Genomic DNA, 15,922 nt, shown 5'->3' on the forward strand with positions numbered 1-15,922 from the left:
CAAAGCAACACAAGCACATTTTCCATCACAGCTCTATAAATTTGCAAATTTAGTCCCAACAGAGCCCCACCATTTATTGTCAGCACTCAGCATGATGTACATATGGACCTGTCCCTTTTTAAATCCAGATTAAAGACTCATCTTTTCAAACTTGCTTTTAATACTTAAAGACACTGAATTGTGTCCAGGTTGTAAACATTTGGTGTTTTTGTTATTGTTTTTATCTTTCTGTGAAGCACTTTGGTCCTGGTGTTGTTGTAAAGTGCTATATAAATAAACTTTAACTGATTGATTGATAAATTTCTTGTCCACATGATGGCGTTGTGGAGCAAATAAACCACCTTGATGCTTCGAAACATGTGTGATGCAATTGGCTGTGAGGCTTCAATGCTTCATGGGGCTTCATCTTGCCATCACTTACCTCCATGTCCTAATGTGTAGAATGAGCTCAGACCTGTTCACCACAACTGCCTCTAAAATCCTGCACTGTCACTCAAAAAGTTTTACTTCAGTCCGAAGTGCCGTCATGCACGAGCTTAATATAGAAGGTGCAGTTACACGTATGACCCGAGGTGGCAGTAGTGAGCATAAAACGGCCAACTTGCATCGAGCCCCTTTAATGTCAGAAAAGACTTTTGGAGTAAAGAAAATCTGGAGTAAAAGTAACAACATTTCGGTGTGATCAGATGTTCACAGCCTGTCGTCGGCTCTACAGCAGGTTAAGATCAGTTAAATCCCGTTATAATGACTAGGGCTAAAGTTCCGTTGGACCCGGAAAAAGAGCGATGCTTTTGATACGTCCTTTCATAATTCATCATCATGTTAAAGTTATGAATCGCCAGAGACTTAATTCAAGCTAATAACCTGTATCTTACCTCCGCACTCTGACTCCTCTTTGATCTCACACACCACACTGGAAGAGAACAACAGAGAAATACCACATTAATTATCACATACTGTGTTTGTTTAATGAAGACCAGGCCCACAGCAATTAAGAAAATACTTCTATTCGGGAAGACTCGCTCCAAAATTTCAACTGGAACATCATGTCCATAGTTCAGACATAAAAAGCAGTGACAACATGACAAAAAAGATACGATCACTTTGGTAGGTCTGAGCTTTCATAGGTGCTCTGCCCTAACCCTGACCTTAAAGGAACAGGCCATCGTTTTTCCACACTGAGATCTGCTCTTACCTGAGCTTAGACGAGTTGATCCGTACCTGTCGGGTCTTTGTGCCCGTGGAAGACCTTGGTCGCTTCCAACTTCACCCCTGTTTGGAGCTATAGGAATACACTGGGAGAGGCTAAATGCCAACAACATCTTTTGTCGTTTTACGTGACTGAGCGCACGCACAAAGACCAGACAGGTACGCAGCAACTACTCTAAGCTGAGGTAAGAACATATCTCAGTCTGGAAAAACGGTGGCCTGTTCCTTTAATAAATCCTCTCAGATCCAATGACAACCACCCAATGCGGCGATTTCCCATTGTTTTCAATGAAGCCGAGAGGCCTTGCCCATGTTGGGGGGAAAACAACGAGATCCACACGGTTTTCGATCTGAATGTTGATCTAAAAGTGACCTGTGCTCCTCCTCCGTGGGCTCCAACAGCTCCTGCTCCTCCTTCAGCTTCACTTGGGCCATGTTTCAGTGAGTCTGTCCGCTTTGAAGCTTCGGGTGTCGCTCTGTCCAAAGCTACACGGCGGCCATGTTTGTTTATGCTCTACTTCTTCTCCTGCTCTGACACTCACCTCTGCCCCCTAGTGCTCAGATTAAGATATAGCGCTGAATTAATGGGCACTAATAAACATGCACCACCAAATTACTGTTGTTAAAAGAAATGAATTTATTTAAAAGACAAAAAGCTGTTCAACACAGTCCACATAATTCCACCACATTTAGGTAAACTGTTAACATTTGTTTTACATCAAGTATCGTCAGGCTTTGGGGGTTTATGATGATGATAAACACATGCAAAGAAGGTGATTTATCTTCAAATGTCAATCTTTCTGGTCCTTTGTTTGTGTTTCTTTCCCTTTAGCTGCTTTTTTCCCCTCCATTTGTCATCATGAGAGGAAGTATAAACTAAAATGAGGACATTATACGTCAGGCAGGCCCCATTATTCATGTTGCTCTCGGGAAACAGGATCAGAGCCGGCATTAAACTGTGCCCATGTTTGATTTTCCATCATTTTCCGAGGTAGCGAGGACATGCATTCACCATATGACATTGCAGGATTCTCGATGTGGTTCAAATAGAGATTGAAACGGGTAAGCAGAGCATCATGTGGAAGAGTCTAACCTTAAAAACAAGCCAAGATTTGGACAGTTTGTCATTTCATATATATTTTGTATTTACATCCATAGAAGTTCAGTTTACTTTACCTGATGCCTCGCAGACACATCAGGAGTTCAGAACACAGATTTACATTTCAGGAACAAACACATTTCCACATCAATACAATTCAATGCTTTTTTTATTTTTATTTTTAAATGGCTGTGTCTGCTTGCTCGCATGCTGCCTTCATGTGGTCTCGTAATTATGGCGAATACAACTGACCGGGTAGACAATTGCACATGAACGCCGCTTCATCTCGAAATAACTTTGATGCCCGAGTTCCTGCGATGAGAGAACTTTGACCTTTCACCACGATAAAGAGCAGCGAGAACACATTTTTATGCATTTTAGCTGATTGCTCTGAAGCCTAAGCAATGTATTTAGCTTCTCAACTTTCTTTCTCTCTGTCTTTTTCTCAAAGCGCTAAACCGTAATTATTATTTATTCACGCCATACTCTGTGACTGTAAGCTACTATTTCCACTTCACAACTGGACAAGCTCATCTTTACCAGATCACATGAAGGCAGCACTAAGCACCGCAAAACGAGGCATCTGTTGCACGTATTACTGTACACCTGATGGAGACATATATAAAAGGGGTCCCAGGATTGATCCCTGGGGGACTCCACAGGTCACAGCCACACAGCAGTAGTCTCTAGGCTGCGTTTTCATGGAGCCTCAGACACTTCTCTCTGTTCGGTCCTCAGCGCTGCATGGTTTCTCCTCTGCGTGAGTCCTCATATGTCTCTTTAAATGACTTATTTGGCCGAAGCTGTTTGCACAGACTGAACACGTGTACGGTTTCTCTCCCGCGTGAACTTTAGCGTGTTTCTTCAGATAACGTGGACATGTGAAACTCTTTGCACAAATGGAACAATTGAAGGGCTTCTCCTCTGTGTGCGTCCTCACGTGTCTCGTCAGCGAGCTCTTTTCTGTGAAATCCTTTGCACAAACTGTACATTTGAACGGTCTCTCGTCTGTGTGGGTTCTCATGTGTCTTTGCAGATTAAACTTTTCTGAAAAACCTTCATCGCAAATTGAACATTTGAAGAGTTTCTCGGTGTTGCCGGTGTGAGTCCGCATGTGTCTTTTTAAAGTGGCATTTTGTGTAAAACCTTTTGCACAAACGGAACATGTGACGGGTTTCTCTCCTGTGTGAATTTTCATATGATGATTTAGATGACTCTTTGTTACAAAACTCTTTCCACAGACTGTGCATGTGAACGGTTTCTCTCCTGTGTGAGTCCTCATGTGTTCGTGGAGACTTCTCTTTTCGATAAAACCCTTTTCACAGACGGTGCATGTGAACGGTTTCTCTCCTGTGTGAATTCGCATGTGGTTATTTAGATTATGCTTCGTTATAAAACCCTTTTCGCAGACGGTGCATTTGAAAGGTCTCTCTCCTGTGTGAGTTCTCATGTGTTCACGTAGATTTCTCTTTTCTATAAAACCCTTTTCGCAGACTGTACACGTGAACGGTCTCTCTCCTGTGTGAGTTCTTATGTGTTCATTTAGATTCTTCTTTGCAATGAAACCCTTTTCACAGATTGGACAACTAAATGGTTTCTCTCCGGTGTGAATTCTCATGTGCATGTCGAGATGATTCTTTTTGACAAACCCCTTTTCGCAGACGGTACATCTGAACGGTCTCTCTCCTGTGTGAGATAGTTGATGTATTTTTAATATGGTGACAGTCTTATAGCTCTTTCCACAGTCAGGGCACATGTGGCGCTTGGATTTGTTTCCTTCACTAGCATTGTTACCGTCAGCTGGTCCGTGCAGCCGTTCTTTGGGCCTTTCAGCTGAAGGAGTCCAGTCCTCAGAGTTGTCAGTGTCAGAAGAACCAGTGTCCTCTCTGTTCTCCTCTGTTTGATGAAGAGGAGAGGACTGTGGCTCTTCCTCTTCACTCTTCACAGACACATGGAGAAACGGTGGCTCTGCTTTGATCTCCACCTCCTCTGGTTCTTCTTTCTTGCAGTGAACGTATAAACTGGCGTCGTCTATCACGATCTCTACAATGACCAAAGAGACCAAAGGCTTGTCATGATCAGAGACAATTTTTATAATCAAAAGTCGACAGAATAAAAATACTTGCCCAGCTCTATTTAAAGTGTTTCTTACCTCTGTACTCTGGCTCCTCTTTGAACTCCTGGATCACACTGGAGCAAAACAGCAGAGAAAATATTTACTAACAGGGGAAACATCTTTGTATAATTTCATTATTACAATCTGAAAAAAAATGAACTGAAATGTGCCTCCCTTCTGTTGTTGAGATATGTTAAATGATAACAGTTAAAAATAATCATGCAACACATTTAGGCACCGGGAGACGCCACGCTGTATCACACATGTGGTTGATCGGCGTCACATGATGAAGGACTAAGACCCCGAGACGTCACTCTGCCGGTGTGAGCAATAAAAACTGGTGAGCATATACAGCTGTGCGGATCTCTTTTCCATTTTTAGATCCAGCACACTGGTGGAGAACTGTGGATGTGCGTGACTATCCTCCAAATACAGCCCAACCATCAGGGGCGGACTGGGACTGAAAAACAGCCCTGGACTCTGACCAGCCTGGCCCAAATTAGCGTAAATGTTCACTTACCACCCGCCTTAACGGAGCGCATTTTCTCCAGTTTGGCTTTACCCAAATCTAAAAGCTTCTCGACTGGAGAGCAACAGCGTAACACCTCATTTGAAAGCTGAGACCTGCAAAAGTGATTGTAGCTTTTTGTCAAGTCGCCGCATTTTTTGTGATATTTCTGTTGTTTTTTCATTACTTTTTTGTGGCTTTTTGTCACATTTTTTCAATAATTTTTTGTTGTGTTTTTGTCACGCTTTTGTGGCCTTTTTGTTGCTTTTTTCGTTGCTTTGTTGTCGTGTTTTTGTTGACTTCTCATCACATTTTTTGTCACTTTTTTTGTTGCTTTTCCGGCACATTTTTGTTTTCTTTTCATCCTCTTTTTTGTTGCTATTTTGATGCTTTTCTTTATAGCTTTCAGATTTGGGTAAAGCTCGGTTAAGGCAGGATTGGTGGCCCTAGAGCCAGTGGCCTTTCTGTGCTCTTCCAGAATGGACATATGGCCAGTCCGCCCCTGCCAACCATAGAATTATATAGAACCCAACATACGACATGTTAGTGCTTACTTTTTCCCCCAAGATTCACCATATCCCTTCACCTAACCCTGTTTTTTGTCACAGAAAATCACAGCTACTACTAAAAATAATAATAATGATAAGTGTTATTTGCATAGCTCTTTCCCAGACACTCAAAGACGCTTCACAGAAATGCAATATATATCAAACACGGCAGGCAAAACAGCATAGAAAAACTAGAGGGTTTTGTTTCAATGAATTTGTTCTGCACATGCGCAGTTGCATGTTTTGCCGCCCCCGGTGTGTCGTTCTTTGTTACAGCGTCGATAGCATGTCGATATCTGGCTCCTTCTTTGTGATGTTCTATTCACTAACTTTAATGCTGTTGTTATTTCATTAAAAATAAGTTGCGTAGCCTCGGCTTCACGTGGCTTCATTTTGATTGATAGTGATTTCCTGGACTGTAGAAGCCGCTTTTACGCAGTCGCTTCTACTTGGTGGTGGTGCTGGTGGTGCTACTGGGGTAAACTGAGGGTTTACATTGTGGTGTAAAACTGACCTGTGCTCCACCTCCACGGGCTCCCACAGCTCCTGCTCCTCCTTCACCTTCACCTGGTCCATGTTTCAGAAGCTCTGTCCGCTTCAAGGCGAAGCTTTGCGTTTTCTAGTGTCGGTCTGTTCGGAGCTAACGCTACACGGCGGCCATGTTTGTTTATGCTCTTCTTCTTCTTCTGCTGCTCGATCAAACTCACCGCTGCCCTCTAGTGACGGCAAAGCCAGTTAAATCAAGTTTAAAGAAATGATGATTTTATGGGCTCGCTGCCAGTGTTAATTTCGTCGACTAAAAATATTTAGTCTTAATTTTAGTCAAAGTGATATTTTTGACGACTAAAATTGGACTAAAACTAAATTAAAACATTTTCATGAGACTAAAACTATGACTAAAATGTCCAGATATTTGAGTCGACTAAAATCAGACTGAATAAAAATGAAAAGGAGAGCCTAAAATGATCCAAACTTCTATTGAGCGTCTGAAAGAGTCTCATATCATGTAAATTCTCTGCCAAAGGATCAGCTCTGAGCTTTGTTCATGTGGAGCAGCTCCATGAAGCAGAGGAACAAGATTAAATATGATTATAATGAATATTATCAATGCAAAGTTGACTAAATTCGTCTTAAATTTAGTCAACTAAAACTACTTGCAATTTTAGTCTACTAAAACTAGTCTAAAATTTAAGATATTTTTTTGACTAAAACTAGACTAAAATCGAATTACATTTTCGTCAAAAGACTAAAACTAAATTGAAATATGTCAAAATTAACACTGTTCGCTGCCAAATGTTAGGGAAAAATACTGATTCTCAAACTCTTTTCAAACTATTGCCTCAACATCCTTATCCCTCATAGGCGTTAAAGCATATCCGAAAATTCAGAAAATGTGGAAAAATATGACAGACAAGTTGCGTTTGTATGAAAAAACATAGACTATAACAGACTGTACAGCAGATTAAACAGAGTCCCAGTCAGAACAGTTGTATCTCGGAGCTGTATGTAACCACTAAAAAATGCCTGATGCCAAACAGCAGTACCAATGAAATACTGGATCATTTACTGCAACCGATCAGAGGAAATATGAGCTCATTTTAAGGACTGGACTCAATTTGAACATTAAATAACAAAACATCTCAACTCTATCAACCGACCATTTCAATAGATTCAGTGAAAATATGAAGGACACAGACAAAATTAACTATTCAACAAATCTTTATTGACTGTTCCACAGAATTCAAACAAATCAATGCAGAACTCAAACGAAAGGAAACACTGGACACGAACCATCACTTTATTGGAGTTGTTTTGTATTCATGATGTTTTGATAAACTTTTTGTATATTTAAAGTGTGAACATGGTAAGGAAACCTCCTCATAGGAGCCGATGATCAAACATGCATGACTCTCAGTGAATCAGTAATTTTCTGAGGTAGCGAAGAAATGTGTTGCACCATATGACATTACATTATGACTTTAATATATGTTGTGTTGTATTTTATAATATTTTGTTTTTTATCTGTGCTGTCCACTGCAGCACTTTGAGATTTGGTGTCAAATGTAAAGTGCATTATAAATAAAATGTATTATTATTATTACAGTAATATAGATGTGGTTCTGATAAAGGGTCAGAGCTCCATGTGGAAGATAGAGTCTAACTTTAACAACAAACCAACTTCCTGAAGTTTTGTATGTACATCCATGGAGTTAGCATGGAGAAGCAATACATAATAAGACTTAGTTCAGAACTAAACACAATTAAATTAGTTTTAAAGAAATAACTTGTTACATTTTGGCCGAGAAAAATCCAGAAAGTGAGAGACTGGATTAAATGAACTTCACCCAATGTCTAATTTCTGGATTTCTTGGTGACAAACATAAATAAGTGCCATCAGCAAAATAAACTTTATGGAGAATATTTCATGAATTTACAATTAAATGCACATATGACATGCAAAAAGCAAACCTACAATCTTTGCGGGGTTCCACAGTCAACACCCTATGACAAATGCATATGACTAAGATTTTAGCTTTTTGCAATGGCTGCTTATGTATACGTACGTTTTAAACCTACACCCCGAGGTCCGAGGGCAAACTCCAGCTCGTGCCCAGGACAAAGGTCAACAGTTTCTCAGTCTCACTTGTGTGAGTCCTCATATGTTTTTTTAAACCAATATTTTGTGTGAAGCCCCTTTCGCAGACGGTACATTTGAACGGTTTCTCTCCCGTGTGAAACCTCATGTGGTTGTTCAGATTACTCTTTGTTTTAAAACACTTTTCGCAGGTCGTGCATCTGAATGGTCTTTCTCCAGTGTGGATTCTCATGTGCACGTTTAGATTTCCCCTTTTGGTAAAGTCCTTTTCGCAGACTGTGCATCTGAACGGTCTCTCTCCGGTGTGAGATCTCATGTGTTGTTTGAGAGAACGCTTTGCAATGAAGTCTTTTTGGCAGACGGGACATTCAAAGGTTTTTTCCCCCGTGTGAGTCCTGATGTGCTCATTTAGATGCCCCTTAGTTATAAAACACTTTTTGCAGACGGTGCATCTGAAGGGTCTCTCTCCTGTGTGAGATCGTTGATGTATTTTTAATATGGTGACGTTCCGATAGGTCTTTCCACAGTCAGAGCACGTGCGGCTCCTGGCTTGCGTTTCTTCACTAACGTTGTTCCCGTGAGCTGGTCCGTGCAGCTGATCTTTGAGCTCAGACTGTGGCCTTTCAGCTGAAGGAGCCCAGTCCTCAGAGTCGTCAGTGTCAGAAGAACCAGTGTCCTCTCTGTTCTCCTCTGTTTGATGAAGGAGAGAGGACTGTGGCTCTCCCTCTTCACTCTTCACAGACACATGGAGAAACTGTGGCTCCGCTTTGATCTCCACCTCCTCTGGTTCTTCTTTCTTGCAGTGAACGAATGAACTGGTGTCCTCAAAACTCTGGATCTCTGCAATGACCAAAGAAAAGATGGGTTTATGGCAGCCGTCTAATATGATTGAATGTGTTATGTGCTATATTCAATTATATTCCAATTAAATGTAGCACATAACATCCATAACAACAGGTGAATGTGCAAAATTCTCTCAAGAGCGTGAAAAACCTACCTTTTTTTATCACAGACAAATCGTTTGGTAAAGCTCTAGCGTCTAACAGAGTTTTGAAAGTCTGATGTGTGATTCTAGTCGGCTCTCGACAGCAGCTGTGTCTTACCTCTGTACTCCGGCTCCTCTTTGAAGCTCACTCTGGAACAGAACAACAGAGAAATATTATATACACACAGTTAACACACTTTGTAACAATGTCATGAATGAAGAATGTGTTTGTGTAGTCATTTAATAACATCTCTGCACACGTTCATACATACAGTGATACAAAACGCTGAAATGCAACTCTTCTTCCAGCAGAACATTAAACAACAGTTCAGCTAAGAGTATCCCGATTGTGTCCTTTTTTAAATGTGATTGTTAGCACTGCGGACACTAAACTCCCCCACTGTTCAGTGCTCTGATACTAGGGGCTGTCATCATTACACCCCATTAAGGAGAAAAGATGCATTCTTGTGTCACTATTAAACTTCAGGCCTGTTCCACAGTTTCTCCACAATGTCCTCAACTCATTTTCTGCTATATTTGATTTTGCATTTGTCAATGAGGAACTTATTACATACAGATTATCATCGTTACACCACATTAAGGCGAAAAGATGCATTCTTGTGTCATCATTAGACTTCCACTCACTTCCACAAAGTGTCCTCATGTCCCTCAACAATTCACAGCAAAAAATGATGTTGTAGTGTTCACACATAAGGGGCTTAATACACTGGAATACTCACAAAATGTCAAATATTGCCAAACCAATGGATTTTAGAGAGCCATCACAATTATTCACAGGAAAATAATGCAGCCTTTCCCAAATACAGTCTCTTTACACTGTCAGTATTCCAGTGTCATTTTTGTAGTAAATTGCTGAGGGACACGAGGACACGCCATAGAAGCAAGTACAAGTGTAACGGTGATGCACAAACATCTTGTTTTGGTTCAGATAATGGAAAGTCTGGAGTCACTGTAGCTGCACAGTTCGGGGCGGAGAGTTCACACATCTCAAAAAGTACCTGTTCACAACCAGCCCCATATTCTGCTATCACAGGTACAATTACACATTTAAGTCAGTATTACAAAAATGACTTCTATATATTTATCCGGAAATGCTAACGGTTAGCCTAGCTAGCCCCGCCTCTCGCGAGAGAATAATGTGAAAAATATTTAAACCCGACAAACCCTAATGCGATCAACACAACCTAAGATTAAAGCGATGAGGGACGAATTTTCCATCGTTTATTATGACATCATTGTGTCATTACAGACATTGATATATTAGCGCTGCAAATGGCTTGGTTTTGATTACATTTGTGTGTAAACTGACCTGTAGTCCACCTCCGCGGGCTCCCACAGCTCCTCCTTCACCTCCGCGGGCTCCCACAGCTCCCCCTTCACCTCCGCGGGCTCCCACAGCTCCTGCTCCTCCTTCAGCCTCATCTGGGCCATGTTTCAGAGGCTCTGTCCGCTTTAAGGAGATGCTTTGGGGCTTCGAGTGTCGATCTGTTCGGAGCTAACGCGACACGGCGGCCATGTTTGTTTACGCTTCTCTTTTTTTCTCTCCTCTGCCCTCAGTGCCAGTGCTTAGGTTTATACTGAATACTATACACAAAATAGGGGTGATTTCACGTGGTTTTCATCACAGTTGAAACAGGTTTACTTTTTCTTCATGGATAGAAACTCTGACTCAAATTGAACACAATTATATGTAGTTTTAACCCCTTAACTCCCGCCTGAACCGAGCACATTTTCTCCAGTTTGGCTTTACCCCAGTCCAAAAGCTTCTGGAGAAAAGGTGAGATAATAGCAACAAAACTGAGACGAAAACAATGAAGATGTGATAAAAAAAAATGATGAAAAAGTGGCAAAAATGTCACAAAAAATTGACAAAATGTACAAAAAAATGACGAAAAATGTACAAAAAATTGACGAAAAATGTACAAAAAATTGACGGAAAATGTACAAAAAATGGACGAAAAAATGATGAAAAAGTGGCAAAAATGTCACAAAAAATTGACAAAAAAAATGACAAAAATTGACCAAAAAAATGACGAAAAATTGACAAAAAATCGACAATTTTTTTTTTACAGAAAAAAAATATGAAAAAATGATGAACATGTGACAAAAAAATTACCATTTGACAAAAAAAATTACAAAAAAGTTACAAAATTTAGTTGACCCCCCCAAAAAAATGATCTGAAAATCTGATAACGTGAGGAAAAAGATCCATTTAGATGTTTTGTAGATCTTAGCTTTCAAATAAGGCATTACACTGGCCTACAGGATTTGGGTAAAGCTGACAAACAAACTCTGGACAAAACACGCTTTTTTAAATATTTATTTCCAAGACAAAAAGAAGCATATCAGCAGCCCATAGCATTTCATAAAGTTGATATAGCAAAACCCCGCCCCCAAAATGGTAATCTTCCAAATCAAACATCTTAGCAACCGTTACTAGTACTGCGAACCCAGGTCCGTCAAGCCGCAGACTTCCGGTAACCGTGTCCGTGTGGCTGTTAGTTAGGCTAACAGTGGCTAAGCTAACAGTGGCACAAACAGCAGCTCTGAGCGATGAGCTGATGCACTTTTCTACAGTTTACCGCCCCAAAAAGCAGCAAAATGGTGAAGCGATGCGCCTATGGAGTGTGCAAGTCGGACACTCGGTACCCCAAAAGTGTGGCTGGAGTAAACTTCTACCCTTTCCCAAAGCCGAAAACCAAACTGCAGGACTGCCTACAGTGGATCAAACAGTGTGGACGGCCCTACTACCAGCTCAACGTGTCCAAGATAAACAAGCACACGTACGTCTGCTCCAAGGTAAGGCTCCGTTCACTCTATCCATGAGGCTAACACCTGACCAGCTAGCTAATGTGGAGCTACTGGTGGTGCGTTCAAGGCAGCTGGTATTTTTTTTTTAGGTTTAATCATTGGCTGCGCTCCTCCTACACCAGGGGCCGCCATTAACCTCTTAACCCCCGCCTGAACCGAGCACGTTTTCTCCAGTTTCACAAATCAAAAAGCTTCATGAACAAAGTGTCAGAAAAGCGACAAAAAACGTGATTAAAAAGTGATAAAAACTGTGCCAGAAAAGCAACAAAAACACTACTGAAAATGGATGAAAAGTAAAGGAAAAAAGTGATGAAGAAAGCAACAAAAAATGACAAAAACACGAAAAAAAAAGCTTTAAAAATGTGACAATACGCGGCAACAAAGCAACATAAACGTCACCATCAGTTTTATTGGTCTTAGCTACTAATTAAAGGTGCACTATGTAACTTTTTATGTGGAAAACATAAATTATATTTGCATGTATTTGACCTTTTAGTGACTCTGTAGCTTTATTGGTGCAGCACGGCACCTTTGCTTTCCCTCACAGTAGCCTTTATCATGCTCCAGAATCAATTGTTTGCGGGTTTCTGGTCCGTTTCTGGTACGAACCCTTAACAATTGATCCTAGAGGCCACTGTGAGGGAAAACAAAGGTGCCATGTTGCCCCCATAACGCCACAGAGTCATTAAAAGGTTTAATGAATGCAAATATTACGATTTTTTTCACCTAAAAAGTTGCATAGTGGATAGTTTTTAAGCTGTTACTCTGGCCTTTAGGCTGTCAACTCTCCAGTCGAGAAGCTTTTTAGATTTGGGTAAAACTCAACTGGAGAAAATGCACTTGGTTTGCCCCCTCCTATTCGGCTTTACCCAAATCTTAAAGCTTCGTAACATGAGAGCTCACAGTCGATAGCTTTCAAATAAGTTTTAGTCATTTTTGTTGCTTTTTTTGTAGCGTTTTGGCCGCATGGCGTGATGGAGCCACAAAAGTGTGACCAAAACGTAAAAAAAAATGGAAGAAAATGCAACAAAAGCGACTTAAACTTTACCACAAAAGCAAGGAGAAAATTAGAGTGGTTAAGACGGGTGGTAAGGAAAACTCTGAGCTCATAAATTGTAATTAGAACTTTGAGTGGCAGCTCAGAAATGTTTTTTGAAACACCACTTTATGTCATTTTCTTTTGTATATCAAAGTTGAACCTGAAATTATTTTGTTTTCATCTCTCATGTAGCATTTTGTGAACGGCCGGCCGACTCCTGAGCATCCCAACCCCGTACCTGCTGTCCAAGCTCGAAACCGAACTACTGAACAGAAAGGCAGAGGAAACCGGTGAGAGGGGATTTTTAGTACCTGTTCACAACTACAGTAGCATTAGTCACTTAGGAAGAATGAATGTTGAATGTTTATATATTGCCCTCACAGTAGTTGAGCAACAGTTATATAGACACTGGCATTGAAAACTTCTATTGTATTTATAAATCCAGACGCAGGTTCGTTGTGCAAGAAGACTCCAGCTCTTCTTCCAGTATTCCTGCAGAAGAGAGTCAACAGCAACATGTTTCCTGTGGTGAGTGATTGTTCATGTTAATACTGCTGTAACAGAAGTGGAGCCGTCTGTGCCCAATCCCTTTAACCTCTGTATTGTGTTGAATGATAATAATCTGCAGCACGATGTTTCAGACAGTGGATCTGTTCCTTTATTGGCACGATCATTCTTCCTTCAAAAGTCTAAACAAACACACAACAATGGCAGACACAATAGAACAAACTAACAGTCACTGGTAAAATAATGGCTGTATCATGATATATAGGAGTTTGTTCTTTGGGTTAAATATGTGAAGTGAACTTCATTGTGGCTATTCCCAAAGAGAACAAAAATCCAAGGCACACCATTGTACCTGTATAAAGAAAATATTTAAAAGGATTACCTGTGACCTTGTTCTCCCTCTATGGCCTAAAGGTGTGCATTGTCAATGTAAGTGCACGCACATGTGCGGGTGTTGAGTGTGTATGACGGCAGGTGCGCTCTCCAAACGGCAGCTGTAAAAAGTGAAAAAGATGAAAGATTATTGTGAGAAATTCCCATCATCTAAGGACTCCCTGTTTCAGAGATGAAACCATGTCTCATGCTCTAAAGGCCAAAAGAAACCAAAAGAAACCACGCTTCTTGCTCTAGTCTAAAGGCAAAAAGAAACGTAAAAGAACAAAGACTGGAGAAAATAAATCTACTAAAACTGATCCCTTGCCTCCTGTCTGTCTGTCCATCTAAGGGTTTTACATTTACCAGAGTCACAAAATTTACAATTATCATTAACATGGAAACATTCTCTCTTTACAGAGAGTCCTGAGCACCCTCCTCTTCCTGGATGCCAGCTGGGAAGGGAGCCTGAGGAGGAGAAGAACACTGTAAAGACGAAGACTACATTAGAAGAAGAAAACAACAACATGAAATTGCAACTGTCTTTAAAAGAAACTGAAATCGAAAGCCTCAAAGCACAAATCAGCACACTGAAAAAGAGAACGCTGACGCCTGAGCTGCTGGAAAGCAGTGAAATCCCCCAAATGTTGGAACACAGCACTGGGTTTACTTATGACACATTCAACCAGCTGTGCACATTATTTTGCATCCCAAATGACCCTCACACCCCTCAGATAAACGTGCCCCTGAAATACAAGCGCAGCGATTGGCAAGTTGCTGAGATGCCCCTGCGTAGCCAGTTACTGTTTACTTTAATGAAACTCCGCAACAATGAAGCCCTACAGGACCTTGCCTTTAGATTTAATATAAACATGCAAACAGCAAGTAATATTTTCAACTCCTGGATTCATTATATGTTTTATGTATTAGGTGAAATACCAATTTGGCCTCACAGAGACATCATTACAGTAAATATGCCAAAAGCCTTCGAGGCAGAGAGCCCGTCCACATTCGCAGTGTTAGACTGCACAGAGCTGCACATGGAAAGGCCCAGGACACTGAAGTCACTAGTTGCCTGTGATCCCCGCGGGGCTCTGATTTTTTCATCTGCCCTCTTTACTGGATCCATGTCCACGAAGGAAATAGTCAGACGGAGTGGCCTCATCCCGCTGCTCGAGAAACTTATCGACGGTGGTTATTTGCAAAGAGGGGACGGTATAATGGCTGATGAAGGTTTTTTAATCGAGGAAGAGATGGAGGCGCTTGGATTACAGTTAAACCTTCCGCCGTGTTCAAGGACTGAAGGACAAATGCCAGTGTCGAAGCACGTAGAGAGGGCCATCGCTAAAATCAAAAAGTTCAAAATAGTATCGGACAAAATTCCAAATACAAGGTTAGGGCTCATGAATCAAATCTGGTATGTGGTGAGCATGCTTTCAAACTTCCAGCCTAACATACTAATGGACAGTCAGAGACATTAGTTTTTCTTTTTGATTGGTTTATTTAAGTAATGCATAATATGATTCTTAAAGGGCCAACTTAAAATATGGTCACCAGGCAACAAAACACCTCAGGTTTAGTGGAACTCGCTCAAACAAAGACTTCACCAATCAAAATAAAGGACAATATAAAACAAAATGAAACTCTTCCTCCAGAGTGTGTCGTCTTCAGGGAGGCCTTTGAACCGTCCCACTTAAAATAAACACATTGTTTTGTTTGATATTCATCCTTAAAGTGAATATAATGTCTTTGATTTTTGGAAAATGTTTCCATTGTTTTTGTAAACTATTAAACATGTTTTATTTAATGACTTGAGATTGCATTGATGCCTGTTTCTATAAATATAGTTTAAATCTAAAATGGAAAAGACTGTGGTCATTTCTTTAGCAAATGCATCATTCCAACCCTCTGCTTTGTAAAGCAAGGGTCCCATCCCACATCACCCTCTAGAGCCAGTGAACCTATGAACCCCCAAAACATCCTAATGGCCCTATTCTGGAGAGCGTGGACGTGATACTTTGACATAAACCCCACTCACCTGCAGAGAACAACAGAACAGAGCCCGCGGGGGAGCCTGCAAACTGTGCATCACTACTGTACATATGACAAAC

General features: G+C 40.9%; 1 protein-coding gene across 7 annotated transcripts in view; it reads right to left on the bottom strand.

The window, feature by feature from the left end:
* Positions 1-15,922, bottom strand: part of LOC306980794 (uncharacterized protein) — a 46,516-nt gene that overhangs the window by 6,396 nt on the left and 24,198 nt on the right. Inside the window, exons 1-5 of one of the 7 annotated variants that reach the window (XM_079580223.1) lie at positions 11,870-11,881; positions 10,463-10,647; positions 10,392-10,402; positions 4,461-4,498; positions 3,016-4,351 (exon numbers count right to left, since the gene is read on the bottom strand). In XM_079580223.1, coding sequence (XP_079436349.1) covers positions 3,018-4,351; positions 4,461-4,498; positions 10,392-10,402; positions 10,463-10,513 — 1,434 coding nt within the window. In that variant the 5' untranslated portion in view covers positions 10,514-10,647; positions 11,870-11,881 and the 3' untranslated portion in view covers positions 3,016-3,017. Of the gene's footprint in view, positions 1-1,635; positions 1,671-3,015; positions 4,352-4,460; positions 4,499-10,391; positions 10,648-11,869; positions 11,882-15,922 lie in introns of those variants that run through there. The other 6 variants (XM_079580221.1, XM_079580224.1, XM_079580225.1 and 3 more) reach the window with 6 other exon arrangements.

The sequence above is a fragment of the Gobius niger genome (assembly GCF_951799975.1).
Source record: "Gobius niger genome assembly, chromosome: 1".
NCBI lineage: Eukaryota > Metazoa > Chordata > Actinopteri > Gobiiformes > Gobiidae > Gobius > Gobius niger.